The sequence below is a fragment of the Vombatus ursinus genome, unplaced genomic scaffold (genome assembly GCF_900497805.2).
Source record: "Vombatus ursinus unplaced genomic scaffold, bare-nosed wombat genome assembly UNPS02014870.1, whole genome shotgun sequence".
Classification (NCBI taxonomy): domain Eukaryota; kingdom Metazoa; phylum Chordata; class Mammalia; order Diprotodontia; family Vombatidae; genus Vombatus; species Vombatus ursinus.
In genome coordinates, this window is record NW_020954648.1 from 10,420,766 (window position 1) to 10,444,814 (window position 24,049).

Consider the following 24,049-nt stretch of genomic DNA (forward strand, 5'->3'; position numbering starts at 1 on the left):
AGTCAGACTATATTATCTTACTTTGGTGACAAAGAAGATCAAAACATACAACCAGAAGAAGACAACAGTCAAAGCTCCTACATCCAAAGACTCCAAGAAAAATATGAATCAGTCCCAGGCCTTGGAAGAGCTCAAAAGGGATTTTGAGAAGCAAGTAAGAGAAATAGAGGAAAAACTGAGAGTGATGTAAGAAAATCATGAAAAACAAGTCAACAGCTTGCTAAAGGAGACCCAAAAAATTACTGAAGAAAGTAACACCTTAAAAAATAGCCTAACTCAAATGGCAAAAGAGGTCCAAAAAGCCAATGAGGAGAAGAATGCCCCAAAAAGCAAAACTGGTCAAATGGAAAAGGAAGTCCAAAAGATTACTGAAGAAAATACTTCCTTAAAAATTAGAATAGAGCAATTGGAAGCTAGTGACTTGATGAGAAATCAAAACACTGTAAAACAAATCCAAAAGAATGAAAAATTAGAAAACAATGTGAAATATCTCATCGGAAAAACAACCGACCTGGAAAAAAGATCCAGGAGAGAGAATTTAAAAATTATGGGACTATCTGAAAGCCTTGATCAAAAAAAGAGCCTAGACATCCATCTTCCAAGAAATTATCCAGGAAAACTGCCCTGATATTTTAGAACCAGAGGGCAAAATAGAAACTGAAAGAATCCACCAATCTCCTCCTGAAAGAGATCCCCAAAGGAAAATTCCTAGGAATACTGTAGCCAAATTCCAGAGTTCCCAGGTCAAGGAGAAAGTATTACAAGGAGCCAGGAAGAAACAATTCAAGTATTGTGGAAACACAATCAGGGTAACACAAGATTTAGCAGCTTCTACATTAAGGGACTGCAGGGACACGGAATATAATATTCCAGAGAGCAAAGGAGATAGGATTACAACCAAGAATCACCTACCCAGCAAAACTGAGTATAATCCTGCAGGGGAAAAAATGGTCATTCAGTGAAATAGAGGACTTCTAAGCATTCTTGATGAAAAGACCAGAGTTGAATAGAAAATTTGCTTTTCAAACACAAGACTCGAGTGGAACATAAAGAGGTAAACAGGAAAGAGAAAATCATAAGAGACTTACTAAGTTTGAACTGTTTACATTCCCGCATGAAAAGATGATATTTGTAACTCATGAGACCTTTGTCAGTATTAAGGTAGTTGGAGGGGAAAAAATTATATGTACGTATGTATATATATAGATATAGATAGACAGACAGAGGGCACAGGGTGAGTTGAAAATGAAGGGGTCATATCTGGAGAATAAAATTAAGGGGTGAGAGAGGAATATACTAGGAGAAGGAGAAAGGGAGAGGTAGAACGGGGTAAATTATCCCACAAAATAAAAAAAAAAAGAAAAGAAAAGGCTCTTACAGTGGAGGGGAAATGGGGGAAAGTGAGAGGGAATGAGTGAATCTTATTCTCATAGGATCTGACTTAAGGAGGGAATAACATATACACTCAATTGGGTGTGGAAATCTGTCTTACCCTACAGGAAAATGGGGGGGGAAGGGGACAAGAGATTAGGGGAATGATAGAGAGGAGGGCAGATTGGGAAAGGGAGTAATCAGAAGCAGATACTTCTGAGGAGGGACAGGGTCAAAAGAAAGAATAAATGGATGGGTGGGATAGGATTAAGGGAAATAGAGTCAGTTTTTCACAGCATGTCTACTATGGAAGTGTTTTGCATAACTGCACATATATAACCTATATTTAGTTGCTTGCCTTATCAATAAGGGTGGGTGGGGAGGGAGGAAGGGAGAAAACTTGGAACCCAAAGTTTTAAAAACACTTGTTTAAAAAAAAGTTTTCATATGCAACTGGGAAATAAGAAATACAGGAAATGGGGTCCAGAAATCCATCCTGCCCTACAGGAAAATTGAAGGGGAAGGGGATAAGAGAAGGGGGGGGGAGACAGAAGGGAAGGCAGACTAGGGGAAGGGGTATTCAGAATGTATGCCATCTTGGGGTAGGGGGAGGGGCGAGATGGGGTGAAAATTTGGAATTCACAATCTTGTGGAAGTAAATGTTGAAAACAAAAAAAATAAATAAAAATTACCATTAAAAAAAATATATATATAAAAGAAGTGGCATTACCTGGCCAAAACACCCTACGGACCATAGTAAGTTTCTGACTCACAGCTTAAGCCTTTCAAATATATGCTGAACTCCTTGAGAGTATGAACTGTCTCATTTTTCTATTTGTATCCCCATTGCTTAGCACAGTGCATTGCACATAATTAAGTATTTATAAATAATTCATTCATTCAACTGAAACAATCCACCCCCAGGTCCTCTTGTTTTTCTTATTTAACTCCCCTAATATCAATCAATCAATACACATTTATTAGGTGCCTGTGCTAGAACTGTGCTAAGCACTAGGCATACAAAAAGAGGCAAAAGACAGTCCCTGCCCTCGAGGAGCTTACAATTTAACAATGAAGACAACATTTAAACAAATATATACAAAACAAGCTATATACAGGATAAACAAAAAATTATTCACAGAGAGAAGGCACAGAAATTAAGAGGAATTGGGGCAGACCAAGTAAAAGATGGGATTTTAGCTGGGACTTAAAGGAAGCCAGGGAGGTCAGTAGTCAAAGCAAAGAAAAGAGAGCATTCCAGGCATGTAGACAGCCAAAGAAAATGCCCAGAGCTGAGAAATAGAGTGTCTTGTTCTCCAAAGAGTCAGGAGGCCAGTGTCACTGGATCAGAGTACATGCTGGGGAGTAAGGTGTAAGAAGGTTGGAAAGGTAAAAGGAGGTAGGTTATAAAGGGCTTTGAATACCAAAACAGATGATTTGATGATCCTGGAGGAAATAGGAAGCCACTAGAGTTTACACTCAGGGGATGACATGATCAGATATGTATTTTAGGAAAATCACTTTAGTAGCTAAATGGAGGGCAGCTAGGTGGTACAATCAGTTACCTCATCTGCAAAATAAGATGGAGAAGGAAATGGCAAACCACTCCAGTATTTTTGCCAAGAAAACCCCAAATGAGGTTACAAAGAATCTGCCATGACTTAAAAAATAACTGAACAACAACAAAGCTAAAGAAGGGTGTATTAGAGAGACTTGAGGCAGGCAGACTCACCAGCAGACTACTGTAATAATTAAGGCATGAGATAAGGGCCTGCACTAGAGTGGTAACAGTGTCAAAGAAGAGAAGAGAACGTATGCAAGAGATGCTGCAAAGGTGAAATCAACAGGCCTTGGTAACAGCTTGCATATAGAGGGTGAGAGAGAGTAAGGAATCCAGGATGACCCCTAGGCTGTGAGCCTAAAGGACCTGGAGGATGGTGCTGCCCACTATAGTACCAGGAAAGGTAGCAGGTAGGGGATGGGGCAGGGGGCGGGAGGAATGGACAATAATGAGTTCTGTTTTGGATATACTGAGTTTAGGATAGCTACTGGACAAACAATTCAAAATGTCTAAAAGACAGCTGGAGATGCAAGATTGAAGGTCAGTAGAGAGACTGGGACAGGAGAGAGAGATCTGAGAAATATCAGCATAGAGATGGTAAGTAAATGCATGGGAGCTGCTGAGATCATCAAGTGAAGCAATATAGACGGAGAGGAAAAGAGAAGAGGGCACAGGACAGAATCCTGAGGGATGCTTATGGTTAGTGGATGTGATCTAGAAGAACATTCAGTAAAGGAGTTAGAGGATAGGTCAGATAGGGAGAAAGAGAACTAGGAGAGGGTGGTGTCCTGAAAACCTACAGAGAAGAGAATTTCAAGGAAGACAGAGTGATCAATAGTATAAAAGGCCGTGGAGAGGTCAAGGAGAATGAGAAATGAGAAAAGGACACTGGACTTGGCAACTAAGAGATCCTGAGTAACTTTGGAGAGAGTAGTTTCAATGGAATAAGGTTAGAAGCCAGATTGTAAGGGGTCAAGAAGAAAGTGAGAGAAAAGAAAATAGAGACATTTATTGTAGATGGCCTTTTCTAGAAATTTAGCTACAAAGGGCAAGAGAAAGCTGCGATGATAGTGGGGAAGGAAGCATCAAGTGAGGGGTTTTTTTTTTCAGAATGGGGGAGACATGGACATGTTTGTAGGCAGTAGAAAATAAGACAGTAGAGATGGAGAAAGTGGGTATAAGTAAAAGAATGGGGATGAGAGGGAGGCCATCTATTGGAGGAGATGGGATGGAAGGAGAATGCTCAAAAAAGAAGAGAGGGATCATCATGTGAGAGGGGGATAAAAGAAGAGAGAGTAGCAGAAGGCACCTGAGTGAAAAGAGAAGAGGAAGAGGGGAAAAAAGGGAGTTCATGGTGAATGGCCTCCATTCTCAGCTGAGAAAGTCAGGGTAAGGGGAGCCACAGGGGGCTTGAGAAGGAAAGAAAATATTTGGAAGAGACATCGTAGAGAGTGGGATAGTGAGTTAAGGGAAGTATGGTAGGATTATAAAATAGCACTGAGGGCCCAGTTGAGGGTGTACAACATACATCTATAGTGGACCCAGTCAGAACAGTTACATAATTTTCTCCACCTTCATCCAGCAGCACATGCACAGGCACAACGACAGTGAATGGTGGAAGTGGTCCAATCTCTGACATGATAAGGGGACTAGGGATTCAAGAAAGGACTATGTAGAGTGGAATTGGTTCACCAAGGAGTGAAGATGGGGAGAAGAGGAGAGAGTGACTAGTTCAGAGGAGATGGCCTGGGAAAGAACTGAGGGGGTCAAAGGACAGGAGCTCATGGTGAGGATGAAGAGTAAGGTTATGGAAGGGAAGGGAGAGGGAGAGGTAAAAAGCCAATAAATTACGATCAAACAAGGGGATTTCAGAATTCTTGAACATGAAAGCAGTACCTTTGTGGGTGGTGGCAAGATCAAGGGTATGACTGTCTTTGTGTGTGGTTGAAGTGAAGTGGAGGAGTAGCTCATGGGAGGTAAACAGATTATGGAACTAAGTAGTTAGGGTATTTGAGGAAGAATCAATATACATGCTGAAGTCCCTGAGTGTGAAGGCAGGAGTTGGGAAAGAGAGAAAAACTGTAAGCTTCAAACTCACTGAGGAAAGAAGGAGAATGTATGCAGACATATAGCTACCAGGATTTTGATTGGGTAGCATATATGAATAGTATGAACCTCAAAGGAAGAGAGGTTACTGAGTGAAGGAAGAAGGGAGAGTACATAGACGTGACAGTAGGAAGCACGAAGTATTCCAATTCCCCCACCTCAATTAGTGAGCACAGGACAACGAGTGAAGGTGCAGCCAGTACTGGAAAGGGTAACCAGGGAGACTTCGTCAACAAGGCAAAGCCATGTTTCAGAAAAGCAAGTAGGTGTGTGAGAAGAAAAAAATTAAAATGAAAGGAAGTTTGCTGCCTATTGGAACTGGCATTCCAGAGGGCACAATAGAAGGGGGGTTAGGTAGAATTATGATGAAATTTGGGGATGAGAGGATTGAGGGGGATGGAAATGAGGAATCAGGTGGTAGGCGGTAAGGAATGTGGAGTTCAGGGTCACTGGGATGTGGTGGATATGACCAGGTATAAGAATGTTGAGTGGAAGGCCCCACTCTTCTTGTACCCTCAAAAGACAAGCAGAGAGGCCTGAAATCAAAGGAAGACTTGCTCTTTTTTGCACAGAAAGTTCTCTACGTCCCAGTTAGGAGATTAGTCTGGCAGAAGGTGGTGAGATGCCTCATGCTGGTTCAAATGGAAGTGGTTGCTCTGGAGTATATGGAAAATGCCCAGCTTGGCCCCAAGCAGCTTTTCCTCAGAGACACACTGTGCTGAGCAGGAAATGGAAGGCTCAGGTCACTAACACACCCACAGTCTGAGGTCTTCTCGCCTGAGGATGTCCATATTAAGGCTCTGAAGGGACATTTGTTTCTTTCTTCTCCCCCTATTAAAACGTTAGCATTGCAACTAGTGCAGTGGACACAGCACAAGAGTCAAGAAAATTCAAACAAATTCTGCCTCAGACACATGTACGAATTCTGCCTCAGACGAGAACTAGCAGTGTGACCCTAGGAAAGTCACATAACCTTTCTTAGCATGAGCTTCCTCATCTGTAAAATGAGAATAATAGCACCTACTTCATAAGGTTGTTGTGAGGACAAGATGACATAATATATGTAAAGTACTTTGCTAACCTTAAAGAGTTATATAAATGTTAGCTATTATTATTATCATCATTGTACTTCCAACTGCTCATATAAATTTGCCTTTCTAGGACTTTTCTGTATTCCTGTGTTTGTATTTATATTCCTACTCCACTATGGTTTTTTCATCAGAAATGTCTTAAATAACCCTACTCTGTTAAGGGTCTACTTTTTTCCTCTGTAAAATTATGTTTAGCAGGGCAGCCAGGTGGCACAGTTAATAGACCTCTGGCCTTGGAGTCAGCAGGACCTGAGTTCAAATCCAGCCTCAGACACTTAACACTTACTAGTTGTGTGACCTTGGGCAAGTCACTTAACCCTCAGCAAAAGAAAAGGAAAAGAAAAAGAAAAATTATGTTTAGCTTTGCTGGACAAGTTATTTTTGGTTATAAGCTTCTATCATTTGCCTTTTGATATATTGTATTTAAGAGTTCCTCTTCTGTTGGTAGAAGTTATGAGGTCTATGTGGTCCAGACTGTTGTTCTTGATACCTGAATTGCTTCTTTATAGATGCTTGCGATCTTTTTTTCTTTGCAGTGAAAGCTCTGGATTTTGACTAAGACATTCCTAGAACTTTTCCTTTTGGGGTTTATTTCTAGAAACAATTGGTAGATTTTTTTTCTACCCTTATTTTGACCTCTGGTTCTAATAAATATGGGCAATTTTTATTTGTAATTTCTTTAAATATAGTGTCAATAAGCCAACAAGAATTCAGTAAGTATTTACTATGTGCAGGCACTATGTTAAGTCCTGGGGATACAAAGAAAGGCAAAAACCAGAGGTTTTTTTGTTTTTGAATCATGGTTTTCACAGAGTCCAGTGATTCTTAAATCATTTCTCCTTGCCCTGTTTTCCAGGTCACTTATTTCTGACAGCATATAACTTCTATCTCCTTCTATCTTTTCAGTCTTTAACTTTTATTCTAGTATTTCTTGCTGTCCCATGGAGTCGTTGATTTGTTTGGTATTTAGTCTCCTTTTCATTCTTTCTTTGTGCTTCATCTCTTGATTCATTTCTTCTAGATATTCATGTAATCCTTGAAGAAAATCCCACTTTTTCCCTTTGAGTCGCTGCTTGTGGTTGTTACAGAATTACTACTTCTTTGGGGGAGACCTACAGATCTAAAATATTTTTATGCTGGTTGGTGGTTTCTTTGATTTATTCATTTCTCCACATTTATTTCCTGAATTAGGACTCTAAATCAGGTTCACTGCTTAGTCTCACCCTTAAAAACCCTTGAGTTTCTACAAAAGTCTTCACCTCCCAACCTCCTACCGACCACCCAACTCAATCCTATCTAATCCTCCTGGATCTTTGAAATTCAGAACACTGGGGCTTCAGGGCTCTCCATAGTGTATCTCAGGACAGAGTGCTCAGCTCCTAAGAGCCCTAAGCCTAGAGCTTAAGCTCGGCCCTTTGACTGAATCCAAACTTCACAGAACAAATCCCCTTAACAAAAGGATTTGTTCTATAAAACTTGGACTCGGTCAAAAGACTGCACCCAAGGACCTAGAAGGTCACATGAAGCCTCGAGGCCATATGTTCCCCATCCTTGGCCTAGAATATGCAGGCCTATGTACTGTTGTTCAGTTCTATTTGTTGTCACATTCCTGGGCTTCTAAGGTATCCTCCAAGGGCTTGCCCACTCTGGGTGCCTCTGGCCACAAAGCTTTCTTTCCAAGTCACATGTATTTCCTAACCACTGGTGGGAGGGTCAGTTGGTTTGCCTGGGCTGGCTCTGACTTTGCTGACAGCTCCTCTGGCCTCTGGCTGACTTCTGGCTGACCTCATGCAAGTCTAGGGTAGAAAAAGTCACTTACTCTAATTTCTCTTTAAAGTTCTTGATAGAAATTATTTGGTCAGGTGTGAATTTCAGGTTTTTACTGGAGCAATCATGCTGGAGCTGGGCAGTCTGACTCTGTTTAACTAGACATGTTCTACAAAAGACTCTTAATCATGATTTTAATAATGTTACCAGGCTCTCTCAAGCCTCAGGAAACTCCAATCCATCTGGCTAGCTTCAAAACACCACCAACAGATACACAAAGAGTATCATCTAGAAGAATGCTTAGCAGTATTTTCAGTCTTCAGTGTCACCAAAGGAGCTAAGTCTAATAGATTTAGGTGTCACTAGCATTCCTAAAGTAGAAGAGAACTAAAAAAGGAAGACAGACAAAGGGAAAGTAACTCTAAAAAAAAATAATGGTGAGATAAAAGACAAAAGAAAGAAAGAGAAAGATACTGGTGGTGAAGAAATGGAAAGTATGACAAAGAACATCTCTACCCCATCCATAAGTAGTTATAGGAACTGAAAGAAAAACACAGCATCCAAACAATCTTAGCCATTTTTTGTTCAGAACAAAGTGCATACCTTGGGAAGACCCGAGCACGTAATTCCTTAACAAAAGTTCGTGTCCCAGCTTGTACTGGTTTGGAACCATCATCATTCTCTGTGTAGTCATGTCTGTGCCAATTCCTCCTCTTTTTCACTAGAATTTTTAAAAATAAAAGTATTTTTGATCATTGAGAATCAAACAGTAAACATATCCATGTATATAACATAACCATGAATGATCAGAAGGTATATTATATATGTATATAATATACCTTTTTATATTATACATGTATATATATATATAAAATATACCTTCTGATAATTCATGACTTGCCATGGTCAAACAATGCATCAACTAATGGGCCAGCCTACTAAAAAGGGCTGTACTTTAAGCTGGTCCCCAGTCAAAAACACTTTATCATTAACTTCTTACCTTTTAAAATAAGTAGAATTTACCTGAGTTTGGGCTCCACTACAATAGCCTTTGAGAAGCAAGGATCATTAAAGGCATCAGAACAGGACTTCAATTGCAAATTTGATCATTATGTCCCAGCACATAGTTGGCAATTAATGAATATTTGTTGATAAAATGATAAAATAAAAATTCTAAGACAGTGAAAATCATCATCTGTAAATCTCATTTTGTACAAAATGACATTGAATAGAAATGTTTTTAATGTATTTCTAAGTCTGAAATGTAAATTCGGTTTGACAACATCATCTTGGGCACTTCAGTTTTCTTTCCAATTTCATTTTAAATTCTAAAGCAGAATATGAAGATGAAACAACTGAAATTAGAATACATGATACCTTAGACCAATACTTACCTTCAAAAAGACTATGAGAATTAATGTTATTGGGTCTGAGAGAGTCAGATCATATCACATAATCACTTCTAGTGTATCTTCTAATCTCTCTTTTTAAATCACCAAAAAGCAACCCAAAAAAATTTACCAGAAAAAAAAAGAACATGGTAGTAAAGAATAGTTATGCTAGAGTGGATTACCTCTAAAGACAACATTCAAAATCACCTAAAATAACCATACATGCTAAATGTACCAAGATTATAGCTGAATAACCCCAGTCTGGTCCAATAAGGAAGGAGAGGTCAAACTAGAAAATCTTCAGTGAATAAATATATATGTTCTGACAAAAAAGTAAAACTGAAAATTAATAGGAAAATTGATGCATAAAGGTAGTTTGACATAAGATTTCTAGCAAGAAATAAAGCTTATGCAAAACACAGCAAAAAAAATTAGTAGGGCTTGAGGATATAATTCAAGGTAACTAATAATGGTAGAAAATCTTGCTTCTAATATGTAAGGCAGAATAAGCCTATTTTATCACAGCAGAATAAAAAAAAATGTTGCACATATACAGCACTTTTTGACAACATCTACAGAAAAAAACTCTACTGGCTCTGAAAAACATCTGGTTTTCCCTTTCCTGAGGTCGTTTCACTTCTCCTAACAAATTGTATCTTTGACATCCTACATTTCAGGGAGCTTCTAGCATGTATTAAATTTTAGTAACTAAACATGTAATAAATACCTACTAGGCACTAGGGATACAAAGGCAAAACAAACAATTCTCACCCTCAAGTCACTTAAATCCTCTGGGTAAAAAGGGAGAAATATAGCATATATAGAGATAAATACAAGGTAATCTGAGAAGGGAAAGAGTATTTTTAGAGTGAGTGGATCAAGGAAGGCTTTAATAAGAAGGTGGCACATGAGCTAAGCTTTAAGGAAAACAGGAATCTAAGAGATATAGGTAAGGAGAAGGCATATTCCAAACATCAAGGATATATAGCCTGTACAAAGGCAAGGATATGGTAGATGAAACCTCAAGTTCAGTGAACAGCTAGAAGATCAATTAATCTCGAATACAGAATACATGAAAGAGAGTTAAGATGAAACAAGGCTGGAAAGGTAAGTGGGAATCAAATCGCAGAGAGTTCTCAAAACCACTAGGCTAAGGATATTGTATTTTATCCTACTGGCAATAAGAAACCACTAAGGATTAATGCTTTGGTACTGGTTAAGAAATAAAACGGTGGAAAAAATGAGTAGAAGATCCAGAAGCAAATGAACACAGTAGCCTAGTGTTTGACAAACCCAAAGACCCCTGCTCCTAAGGTAAGAACTCTCTATTCAACAAAAACTGTTGGAAAAACTGCAAAGCAGTCTGACTTTAGGTATAGACCAACATCTCATACCATATACTTAGATAAGCTCTGAATATAAAAGGTGGTATCATAAACAAATAAGAGGAGCAAGGAAGAAATTACATGTTATGACTAACGTGGAAATGTGTGTAATATGATTGTACATGTATAGCCTATATCAGATTGCATGCCATCGTGGGGAGGGGGAAGGGCGGAATTTAGAACTCAAAATCTTATAAAAGTGAATGTTGAAAACTATAAATAAATAAAAATAAGTTACATGTTAGATCTATAGATAGAGAAAGAGTTCATAACCTAATGTGGAATAAAGAAGATCACAGAAGGTGATCTCTTTGGAGTGTAAAACTAGCAGAGGTAATGCAGCATGAAAAGGTATGCACAGTAACATTTTAGGAATAATTCAAAATTCCTTTCTATCATGGCTGGACCAAAGCACAGCTCCACCAACAGTGCATTAATGTACCTGTTTTCCTACTCCCACTCTCACTCCCCAACATTTGTCCTTTTCCTTTTTTCTCAACTTGGCCAACTTGATGGGTGTGAGGGGGTACCTCAGAGTTGTTTTAACTTGTATTTCTCAAACTATTAGTGATTTAGAGCATTTTTCCATATGCCTATTGATAGCTTAGATTGTTTTCCTCTGAAAACTTTCTGTTCATATTCTATGACAATTTATCAATTGGAGAATGGTTTTTATTCTTATAAATTCAAATCAGTTCCTTGTATATTTTAGAAATGAGATTTTTTTCAGAGAAACTTGCTGCAATTTTTTTCCCTATTTATCTGCTCATCTTCCAAGTTTAGCTGCATTAGTTTTGTTTGTGCAAATTTGGTAGAGGATAGTTTACATTTGAACTGAACAAAATGAACAGTCATGTCTTGAAAGAAAGTGAGATTAGAAATAAAAGGGATGGGGGGCAGCTAGGTGGCACTGTGGATAGAGCACCAGCCCTGGATTCAGGAGGACCTGAGTTCAAACCCAGCCTCAGACACATAACACTTACTAGTTGTGTGACCCTGGGCAAGTCACTTAACCCCACTGTCTAGCCAAAAAAAAAAAAAAAGAAAAGAAAAGAAAAGAAAAGAAAAAAAAAGATATAAGAGAGATGGACCGAGAGAAGGGAGAGAGGTAAAAAGACCAGAAGCTTCATGTCTCAAAGCCCTATAAGAATACTAGTAGTCTACTAGTATTAAAAAAGAGAGGCCATGCTTTCTAGAAAAAAATCTAGGGTCATTAAAGGAACCCTGCAGTTTTCCTGAAGACAATACAGCCCATTCTTCTTGTTTAATTCTGGGCCCAATTCATCTGCATTTTTACTGTCTATCTCAGATATATTTGATGATTGACAAGCTTTATAGAATGTTTATTCAAATGAATATCATAATCTGCATAAGAGACATTCTTTAGCCACTTGATTTTTCCTCAGTTGATGGTTTAGCCAAATTATTTTGAGTTACTCCAAATATGTTTCAGGAGATATTTAGGGGCATAATGAAATGCATGTCAACGTATATAAACAATCATAGATTTAGAGGTGGATGGGACCTTAGAGATCATCAATTCCAATCCCCTCAGTTGACTGATGAGGAAACTGAGGCACAGAGGTTTAAAAGACTTGCCCAGGGTCACATCGCAACTAAGTGTTTAACAAAGAATTTGAAACTCAGTCTTGTTGCATCCAAGCCTAGCACCCTAACCACTATACAACAATGCCTCTCAGATGAAGAAACATCACTGAGGGACACCGTAACATAGTAGGAAGAACATGGAATCTAGAATCTAAAGAACCTCAACATGCACAGGGAATCCTCCAACTTGGACTCTGCTGGATTGCGTCATAACAGTGGTAAAATCTTAGAGAGCACACTTCTCCCTACTTTATGCTCTCCCTTATGTTTATAATCAGATGGTAGAATACATTTATTTCTGTTGTTATATCTTTCAAGAAATCCTGAACTGTTTTGAAGTATGAATGGGAGGGTACGTTGTTGGAAGAGAGCCTTTAAGGTAACGGCTTGCTCTCCCAAATCAAGTGTTTTTTAAACAGTAAACAAACAATAAGCACAATGTATTCTCTACATCTTTTAGTCAATTAAGTGGTAAAGATGTAATTTCCTGTGGAGTATCCCTTGCAAAAGCCTACCTGGTTATTTACTAATACCCTCAGTAAAGATGTCCTTTGTGAGTAAAGATGCTTCTCATAAAAAAAACTTTATAAACACACACAGGAAAGCAAGCATGTAGATCAGTAGTTGTTGATGCTCTTTCCGTTGACTTTTTCAGTATTATTAAGGTCCACAATTTCATGTTAATTTGAAATTAACTTAATTTTGCTCCTAAACATTAACAAATCACAACAGAATTTGCATATTTAAAAAAAATACAATCAACCTTTCCTTAATACAAATATCCTGCTGGATACATACATAAATAAAGATAAAAGCAGCAAGCAGAAGACACAGAGAATAGAGATGGGGTCACTGAGGAAACTCTGGTATGTCCGGGAATTTAAAACGTTCAGTATTGTCCTCTACAAAGAGGAACACCTGGAGTCAACTATTTGGGATTTCCTCTTATTTTAGGACTTTACACAGGGACATCTTCCATGAAACCAGTAAATATCTTTTAGCAAGCGTATGTCATTGTTTTTTGTCTTTATTAGATGCTAATCTTCAAAAGGATCACTGCACAATTTACAAGTGAATACAGCTTTAAAAAGCAGAGGGGTGCAGCTTTGGTTGCAGTTTGGCAAATGCTCCAAAGCAGACATCTGATAGGCCGAAATGTGAATTAATTAGGTACCATGCTGTCCGAAGAGCACCTAACAAATAAGAAAATTCTAGGTACAATAATGATGTAGTAACACCAAGAAAAGAAATAAGGAGGAAGTTCCCCAGTGGGACAACTAAAATCTTTTTTAACAGTAGACAGAACAGAAGCAAGGAGGACAGAGTAAAAGCTTATTCTGTGTAAAGGAAATACTGCTAGATCTTGGGATTTTCTGGACTGTTGCAAAACAAATGGCCAGTTGCACTGATCTTTGCATGTGAAATGATGAGGAAGCCCATGTCAATTACTAGAAGTTGACATATCATTATGGAAAGAAAGAACCTGGGGAAAAGGGAAGGACTGAGGAGCCAGAATAGAGATCAAAAAGCAGTTCCCTCCAGATCCTTAATATTTAAATTATTTTTATACTGAATTTAATGTTTTCTATGACTTAGCTATGTTAGCAGTAAAAGAACATGCTGTTGATATTGACCTGTAAGTGATTGTTTTAAATAAATTTTATTGATACACTTTGTTTTTATATTACCTAAATTTTTTAAGCAATCAACACTAAAAGCACATACTACGTGCCAGGTACTATGCTAGGTGATAGGGATACAAAAAGAATGAACCAATCTCTACTTAAAATATTCACAATAAGCTTATAATAGGAGGAGACAAGAAGTATGCATAAAAAACATAGACAGCATAAATATAAAGTTAATACATATAAATACACACAAAGTGTAGTGAAATACAAGATAGTTTGGAAGGGAGTGCAATAGCAGTGGGACAATCAGGAAAGGCTTTATACAGAAGATGGTACCTGAGCTGCATCTTAAAGGAAGAGGGGGTATTCTGTGAGACAAAGATAATGAAAGAGTATAATCCAAGTATGAGAATCAGCCAATGCAAAGCACAGAGATAGGAACTGTAATGTCATATGTGAAGAATAGTGAGAGGGTCAGTTTGGCTGGATCACAATTATGGGGTGAGGGAGGGAGATAGGGGAATGTCCAATGTGGCCAGAAAGGTAGGTTAGAACCAGTTTGTATAAGGCTTTAAAAGCTAAATAAGAAGTTTACATTTTATTCTAGAGTCAACAGGAAGCCACTGGGGTTGGCTGAGTAGAGGAATGACATGGTTTTATCTGTGCTAAAGGAAAACTGCTTCGGTAAGATTATGTAGAATGAGCTGCAGTGAGAGACTTGAGGCAAGGAGACCAATCAGGAGGCAGTTGTAATAACAAAAGTCAAAGCTAACGAGTGCATGAATTAAGGTGGCAGCTGTGAGATTAGAGAGAAGGCGCTGGATATAAGAGATGTGGTCCAGGTAGAAATGGCAAAATTTTGCAACTGACTGGCTTGAGAAGGAGAGTGAGGAGTTGGAGATGATACCAAGATTATGAACCTGAGACACAAAGGATGCCCCACAAAAGATACTTTGAGAGAAACAGGAAACTTTGGAAGAAGGGAGGATTTGGGGAAAAGATACTGAGTTCTATTTTAGACATGTTCACTTTAAAATGTCTCTGGGACATACAGTCTGAAATGTCCAGTGAGCAAATGGTGATACAGGACTGAACCTCAGGGGACAGATTGGGAATGGATAAGACCTGGGAGTCATCTGCACAGAACCCACAGAAGCTAAGGAAGTTACAAAAACAGGGTAGAGAGAAAGAAGGTCAAACACAGAACTTCTCAGGAAGCATCCACAATTAATAGATTATAATTGGACTGTGAGCCAGAAAAGGAGACTGAAGTATCTAGGAGGAGAGGGCAATAAATAGAAAATAGTAAAAAGTGTCAAGCATAGGAAATAAGATGAAAAGGACTAAGACAGAAAAAACCATCAGATTTGGCAATAGTCAACAAACATTTATTAAGTGCCTACTATGTGCCAGGTACTCTGCTAAGTGTGGGGATGAAAATACCAAAAAAAAAAAAAAAGGACAGTCCCTTCCCTCAAGGCACCGACAATCTAATAGGGGAAGACAACACACAAAAGAAAACTGAAAGGGGGAAAAGGGCAGTTATCCAGTAGTGGCAAGGTAAAAGTCAAAAAAGTCTAAAATGAGAGCTGCCAGAGAACTCAAAGAGGTCCAAAATGAATGCAGCTGGGTGAGAAACAACATGTCGGAGATGGCTGTCCTGTCCCTCTCCTTAAAGTGGAGGAATTTATGGCTCCACCCCCCATTAGAAGGGCAGAAGGCACTAAGTGTAAGTAACAAGACTGACTGGATCCAGCAAGATGACAAGATTTCCCAATGATGAGTTTACTGGGCAGCAAGGTAGAGAAGTCCAAAATGAGTGCAGCTAGGCAGGAAATGAGATGTCTAAGGAAATGACTGGTAATTTTGGAGAGAAAACCACATTGCAAAGAATTATGCAGTGAGAAGAGAAGCAGAGGTAGCAAGTTTAAACACCTTTTTCAAAGAGTTTGGCAGAAAAAGGAAGAAGAGATGTAATACAACAACTTGAGGAGTTTTCTTTTTTTTTTTTAAAGGATAGGGAAGATTTGGGCATATTTGAATTCAATAGGGAAGGAATCAGTAGAGAGAGAGATGTTGAAGATTTGAGAGAGAGGGGAGATGAATGAAAATATAACATGCTAGAGAGATGAGAGGGGAACATAACAAGGGCTAAATGAATAAATGGGTTGGACTTTGAAATAAGAGTCACCCCTTTGTCAGAGACTGAGAGAGAAGAGGAGAGAATGGGGAATGATTTCAAGGATTCTGAGACGAAGCAAATAGAGCAGAGTAAGTTGACGCTACACAATTTCAATTTTTTCAGTAAAGTAAGAAGCAAAGTCTTCAGCTTTGAGAGAATGGGAAAGGAGGAGGTGCAGAGAGCAGGCCTTCAGGAGTAAAGAAGTTTGAAATAGCTTCCGGAGGGGACATCTAGACGAGGGCAAAGAACAAGTGCAGAAGGAGTAAAAGATAAACAGATGTATAATGAAAGGAAATCAGGGCCAGACAGAAGAATGTCAGAATTTCTGGTAAGTGGAACACCTGTGAATAATGATTAAGATCTAGTAAGCAACTATCCCTATGGTGGAATGAAGGAGTAAGACATGGGACATTTAAGGAGGTTGAAAAAAATGGGAGGTAAGGATTTGAAGGAGCACCTACCTAAATATTAAAGACTCCTTACATAAGAGCAGGAGCTGAAGAGAAAAGAATAGAAGTGTTGAACTCTTTGACATAGGAGGGAGAAAACCTGATATATACTACAGTTACCATCATTTTTACTGGGTAGAAAACTTCAAATGTATGGACTTAAAAAAGTAAAGGCTATTGAGTAAAGCAGACAACGGGAAAGTCCAGAAGTGACAATGGGGAGCAAGAAGTGTTCAAGTTCCCCCACCAGTATGATCTACCTGTATCCCTCTCCATCCCCTTCCAAGAAAAGCATCCCTTATAAGTAACACTTTTTTTAAATAAAGAAAAAAGAGGAAAGGGAAAAAATTCAGTAAAATTGATCAAACAAATCAAAAAATTCCCAACAAAAAGCAAAAGCTCAACTAACATTGAAGATCTGCAACTTCTCTACAACTTACAGTCTTAAAAGTTGCCTGGGAATGAGAGGTTACAAAGGCAGTAAAGGCAGAACTTGATTCCAGGTTGTCTTGATTCTCTATCCACTACATTATGATGCCGCTTCTCTATTTAATTAAACACTGCTCCAAAAAGCACAAAGACTATGAATATAACTTCATTGGATTTATTTCTCTATATGAATAAAAAAAGCTGAACTCAATTTCTAGGTTACAAAATAACAGCCCTTGTGGTAAGAACAATATTTCTGAGGGTCTTGCCACTTTGACTTGGCCCTATAACACATTCCCAGATATTTTTGCTTGTTTTGTTCTTTCTTAAAAGGCACTGAAATTGTCCTCAAGACTTAATTGGCTCATATAGAGAAGTAAGGGACTTAAGCTACTGACCAGTCCTGGTCACCCAAGTACAAAAAGGGCCAGAGGCCCTTTAAGCATCTGACCTTAGACCATCACAAGAGAGATGTACTCAACAAAAGCAATCCTAATATCCTTAATATCCTTAATAAATATTCTTTTCCTTAATAGAGGATCCTTAATAAATATTCTTTTCAACAATTTCTTTCTTTCTCTTGCTATATTTCTGTTAACTGCTAAATAATTCCCAAATGTCTTATTTTGTTCCAATATTGGTCAGAGGCCTGGCCTACAACAGACATTATGTGCATCAAGAGTAACTTCCAGCTGCATCTTTGAAATGAACAAAATGTGTGCACACGTTTCTATATACACACTGTATAATAACTTAGTGATTACAAAATAGACATATGGTGAAAATTGATTGACACTATTGCCAAGACTAACATATCAGAAAACTTTTGTCTTTGTAGATAATCATTTCTAAAAAGCTAACCAAATTTAAACTGCTTTACTTTTTTATAGCCCAACTTATCTGTAATATTCCCAAAGAACCCCGTAAGTGAAAAACAACTTCTGAGCACCAAATAGATATCACAAAACCTCCAAAGGACAAGGAAACTATACAACACAAATGATTAAAAACAAGGCAGCATATTTACAATCAACAAAACAGTGACAGCAGCTCAAACTGATAACTGACATCAGAGAGAGGAGACAGAAGAACTACTACTCTAAAAGCACTACATTCTGGAGCCATTTAGTGCAGAGATAAGCAGCCACTATGATGCTTCAACTCATAAGTATCTGGAGTGAAAGCCTCTTTGAGCAAAGTTGGCATGGAGATGGAGTAAGATGAGAATTGTTTTACTGAGCACTACATGATGGCTCAGGAGTATGCAACAGCAATGCGTTTTCAAGTACACGTAGATTTAAAAATAAAAATGACAACAATTTTAAGTTTTCCCTGTCCTCCCATACCTTACCTATCCAGCCAGGACACACCAAAATTTTACTTCCCTTGTCTGCTTATCTACTAAGTAAACTTTGTGGTGAACTACAAAGGACTGGAGTAATTCAACCCCAATTCCCCACTACTGGGAGCTAGTGGGAATGTCAGAGGTAATTCTCTCTTATGCTGCAATACTATCATAGGTATATCATTTGAAGCAAATATATGACTTACAAATAAGAACTACCATCATCTAAGATTAGTGAAATCTAGCTAGCTCTACCAAGGCCATGGCGATACTAGCACCAGGTCTCCACAAAGGTTGGTCATTATGTAGCAAATGGTCAGCCTCAACATCACTGGGAAAGAGTTTATCCTGAGAGACATAAAAGCAGCACTCCCATGGGTTTTGAGGTTAAGGAAGCCAAACCTAGCTTATAAAGAGGGCAAAGGTGGGAAAGGAATAATAATCTATGTAGTACAGCCCTCCTTTAGCTTCTCTATCATTCCTATGTAAGAAAACAAAATTTCTGACAACAAAGTATATCAATGAAACACATTCTCTTCACTGATAGCAGTATTGCAGTCTACTCTGAGTGCATCATACTATTACATTAGAGTTTAACAACTTCTCATCACATCAACTGAATCATCAAGAAAATGCTAAATTAAAATGAATACATAGGTATTCTCCAACATACAAATAAGCTATGTTCCAAAAGTTTGATTCTAAATTGCCTATTTAGACTCCGTATACATTTTCACAGAAAAGACATTATAACTTGTAGGTAAATTCCCCAGACTAGCCAAATACCCATATTTAATCATTACTATCACAGGAATATAGGTCCACAGAGGCATGGTTTTATTACCTAGGGAAAAAATTTATATAACACAGTTCTACCCTTTTAAAAAATTCAGTTAATACTAGATAAATAAAGCAAAATCACACATAAAGCACTATGGAATAGAGTTTATGAAAAACTAGAAAGGACCCTAAATTATACTGTATACTGTCACATTCAAAAAAATACTATAGATTCATCTTTAAATCAAACCATACCCAAAACATATTCAGTTACTGGCAGTCTACAGTTCCCATTCTGGGGGGGTTTGGTACAATGAAAAATGATCGTAATTCTGAATCTATCTTGTAGTCTAAATTTTTAAGCAAAAAAAGACATTAAATAATTCAGAAGTGTTTATCAGCACATTTTTATTGTATATGTTAGCTTAAAAGTTTATTTTCTACCAAAACATAAAGTTGCACCCCAAAATAAAATTCTGTTTAAAGGATTATAGTCTGATTTTATTGGGAAACACTTAACAAATTAACAAAACATAAACAAAACAAAACATAAAAACAAAAACATTACATATTCTGTAGGTTATCACAAATATTTCCAAAAGTGGACATTTTTAATTTGTCAAATCATTAAATAGTTGGATTGAGTAACCAGAATCTGAACATAATTTTCACTTTGTTTTGACAATTAATAACTTAAACAACACAAACTTCCTGACCTAGAAACAGTTTAATAATAGATTTAGAACTTATTCCTAATTATCTCCTGAAAAACATTTTTGTAGTAGTACATGACAATGACATAACTGGCTAGAATGGGGTGTTAACACATATCCTGCATTGAAATTAGTTTGCACATCTAATACTTACTTAAGGAAGATCCATGGAGAACTGCACAGTTGGGACAGTGATACAGGTCAATATCAACAGCATGATGTTCTTCTACTCTAACACAGCTAAGATAGAAAGAAAAAATAAAATTCATAATCGAAAATAACTTTAAAAGAAAGCTGCATCAAACACAATGTACTGAAAGGTTCAGTCTTATAAATTTAAAACTAAAATTACCAACCATTTTAGCTGTGTGTACGTACACACACACACACACACTTTCCCTACCTACACTGACAGAACTTGCCAAAATTATATTCCACTTGCTCAATTACCTGCTATGCAAACGTGGAGAGAAACTTCAAGGATCAGGAGTAACTCAACATGAATTCCACACTATCAAAAGCTAATAGGAATGTCAGGAGTAATTCTTTTTTTTTTCTTTTTTTTGTGTATATAATATTTTTTTTTCAATTACAAGTAAAGATAGCTTTCAACATTCATTCTTTATAAGATTTTGAGTTCCAAATTTTTCTCCCTCCCCAACACAGCAAGCAATCTGATATAGGCTATACATGTGCAATCATGTAAAACATAGTTCCACATTACTGATGTTGTGAAAGAAGAATCAGAACAAAAGGGAAAACTACAAAAAAAAAAAAGTGAAAATAGTTTGCTTTGATCTTCATTCAGACTCTATTAGTTCTTTCTCTGAGTGTGGATAGCATTTTCCATTAGGAGTCTTTTGGAATTACCGTGGATCATTGTATTGCTGAGAAGAACTAAGTTAATCATAGTTGATCATCACACAATGTTACTGTTACTGTGTACAATGTTCTCCTGGTTCTGCTCACTTCACTCAGCATCAGTTCATGTAAATCTTTCTAGGTTTTTCTAAAATCCACCTGCTAGTCATTTCTCATAGCACAATAGTATTCCATTACACTCATAAAACACAGCTTGTTCAACCATTCCCCAATTGATGGGCATCCCCTCAATTTCCAATTCTTTGCCACCACAAAAAGAGCTGCTATAAATATTTTTGTACATGTAGATCTTTTCCCCTTTTTTATGATCTCCCTGGGATACAGACCTAGTAGTGGTATTGCTGGATCAAAGGGTGTATGTACAGTTTGGTTATCTCTGGGCACAGTTCCAAACTGCTCTCCAGAATGTTGGATCAGTTCATGACTCCACCAACAATGCATCAGTGTTCCAACTTTACCACATCTTCTCCAACATTTATCATTTTCCTTTTCTGTCAGATTAGCTAATCTGATAGGTATGAGGTGGTACCTCAGAGCTGTTTTAATTTGCATTTCTCCAATCAATAGTGACTTAGAACAAGTCTTAAGCCACAATACCTCCAAAATCATTGTCACTGAAATCACTGTATAAATTTTAAAAAATAAGTGCCCTTTCCTGGGCTAGATCAATGAAATGTGGCTCCACCAATCTCAGGGCAAGAAAGATAAGCCACAAAAACTGTGTTCAGGTGTCATGTCCATGGTGAACCCATTAGTCTAGTATGTGAGAGATGATGAAATTCAAAAGTGAAAGGAGGGAGAAAGACCCTAAATAAAGGGTTAAGCCAAGTTATCCTGGCATAGAAGAATATTATAACCCTATTCATTTTCAAATTATTTAGTAAAATTATGTTCATGTTAAGAGTTGACCTAGATAACCCATTCAACTCTGAGGCTCTATAATTCTGTGTCCAAGCCCAATTTTTAATCACCACTGGCAACCGAGCAACTTACTTCCTTGAGTGCATTAATATCAATGACAATAATCTGCCCTACTGATTATTAGCATCAACACAGACAACAATTATCATTTTTAATTGGGATAATTTTTAAAATGCTGAAATATATAATTATATATACTAGAAAGTTGCTTAACATTTTAAATCATCATAACAATTTAGTAAAAAAGTAAAGTGTAGTGATACTTTGGTAGAAATAAACTTTACAGAAAAAATAAACACTGAATAATTTATATATCAATGATTAATGCCAGATCGTTTCTTTTTTTGTCTTCATATCCCAATATCTACTATAGTACCTGGCACATAATAGATATGAATCCATAGTCTATATGTGATTATTGAGTTGAATGTTAAATCATACAATAAGAGCTACAAAACTTCACAACCTTTGACCCAGTGATTCCATTACTAGGGTTGTACCTTAACCATATCAAAGAGTTATTTATTTTTTTTAAATGTTCAAAACAGTATTACTCATAAAAGACAAAAACCAGAAACAGTTAACATGTCCAATAACTACCCAAATTTTGGTATATTAAAAAGTGGAATATTATTGTACTATAAGAAATTACAAATGACAAGTCCAAAGAACACAAAGAAACATAGGAAGACATGAAATGATGCGGAGTAAAGTAGAAGCAGAATATATAAACTAACGGCAACTAAATAAATATAAGTGCTAAATAACAGAACTTGGAAAAATACAGAAGGAAAAATATTCAGAAGAGTACAAAGAAGCAAATAGCATGTTTTTGCTACTTTCTGCTAACGTCAACTGATATTTTAAAGCAAATATAAAATAACTAAAGTTTATCATTTCATATCATATCATTTAAAATGAAAATGTTTTCAAGAAATGGCAATAAGATATTAAAGTATACAAAAACCATAGTAATAACACATTTCTGTAACATTTTAAAGCTTATGAAGTACTTTCCTCACAACAATCATGCAAATTAGGTGGGTAAAAGTATTATTTTCATTTCATTGACAAGTTACCTAAGGCATAGAAAAATTAAACGTATTTAAGGTTACATAGCTATTAAGTGTTATAATTGGAATTTTTGAACCCAAGTCTCCTGACTCCACTCCAGTACTCTTTCCACTACATTATGCTATTTATTCCAAGTAAATATTTAAGACCAAATGTAGACCTTATGGAAGATTCTTTTTTTATTATTAATTTATTTTAAGTTATCAACAAGCACTTCCATAAGCTTTTGAGCTTTAATTTCTCTCCCTCCCTCCCCACCTCTCTCCCTAAGACAGTGCACAATCTGATATAGGCTATACATATCCATTCCTATTAAATTATTTTCACATTAGTGATGTTGTATGTAAAAATTAAAACCAATAGGAGGAACCACAAGAAAGAGAAAAAAAACAAAACAGAAGAAAAAAATAGCAAACAGTGTGCCTCCTTCTGCATTCAAACTCCATAGTTCTTTCTTCGGATGTGGATAGCATTTCCCATCATGAGACCTTTGGAGACATCTTAGATCTTTGTATTGCTGTTAAGTCTATCAAAGTTAGTCATTGCACAACGTGGCTGTCACTGTGTACAACGTTCTCCTAGTTCTTCTGACTTTACTTTGCATCAGTCCATACAAGTCTTTGCAGGTTTTTCTGAAGTCTACCTGCTGATCATTTCTTATAGCACAATAATATTCCATTACATTCATATACCACAACTTGTTCAGCCATTCCCCAACTGATAGGCATTCCCTCAATTTCCAATTCTTTGCCACCACGAAAAGAACTGCTATAAATATTTTTGTACATGTAGGTCCTTTTCCCATTTGTATGATCTCTTTGGGATACAGCCCTAGAAGTGCTCTTATTGGATCAAAGAGTATGCACATTTTTATAGCCCTTATGGCATAGTTCCAAATTGCTCTCCAAAATGGTTGGATCATTTCACAACTCCACCAACAATGCATTAGTGTTCCAATTTTCCCACATCTTCTCCAATATTTATCATTTTCCTGTTTTGTCATGTTGGCCAATCTGACAGATGTGATGTGGTACCTGAGAGTTGTTTTGATTTGCATTTTTCTAATCAACAGTGATTTAGAGCATTTTTTCATATGACTATAGATGGCTTTAATTTCTTCATCTGAAAACTACCTGTTCATAGCCTTTGACCATTTAGCAATAAAAGAAAAAAAACTGAAGATATCAAAATAAGCAAAAAAGAAACAAAGCTATCACTCTTTGCAGATGACATGATGATATACTTAGAGAATCCTAGAGAATCATGTAAAAAACTACTTGAAATAAGAAACAACTTTAACAAAGTTGCAGGTTATAAAATAAATCCACATAAATCATTGGCATTTCTATGTATTACCAACAAA

At 37.0% G+C, this 24,049-nt stretch overlaps 1 protein-coding gene across 1 annotated transcript in view; it reads right to left on the reverse strand.

Moving 5' to 3' along the window:
- Nucleotides 1-24,049, reverse strand: part of KDM7A (lysine demethylase 7A) — a 98,334-nt gene that overhangs the window by 54,027 nt on the left and 20,258 nt on the right. Inside the window, exons 2-3 of the mRNA XM_027842376.1 lie at nucleotides 19,964-20,049; nucleotides 8,500-8,617 (exon numbers count right to left, since the gene is read on the reverse strand). Coding sequence (XP_027698177.1) covers nucleotides 8,500-8,617; nucleotides 19,964-20,049 — 204 coding nt within the window. The remainder of the gene's footprint in view (nucleotides 1-8,499; nucleotides 8,618-19,963; nucleotides 20,050-24,049) is intronic.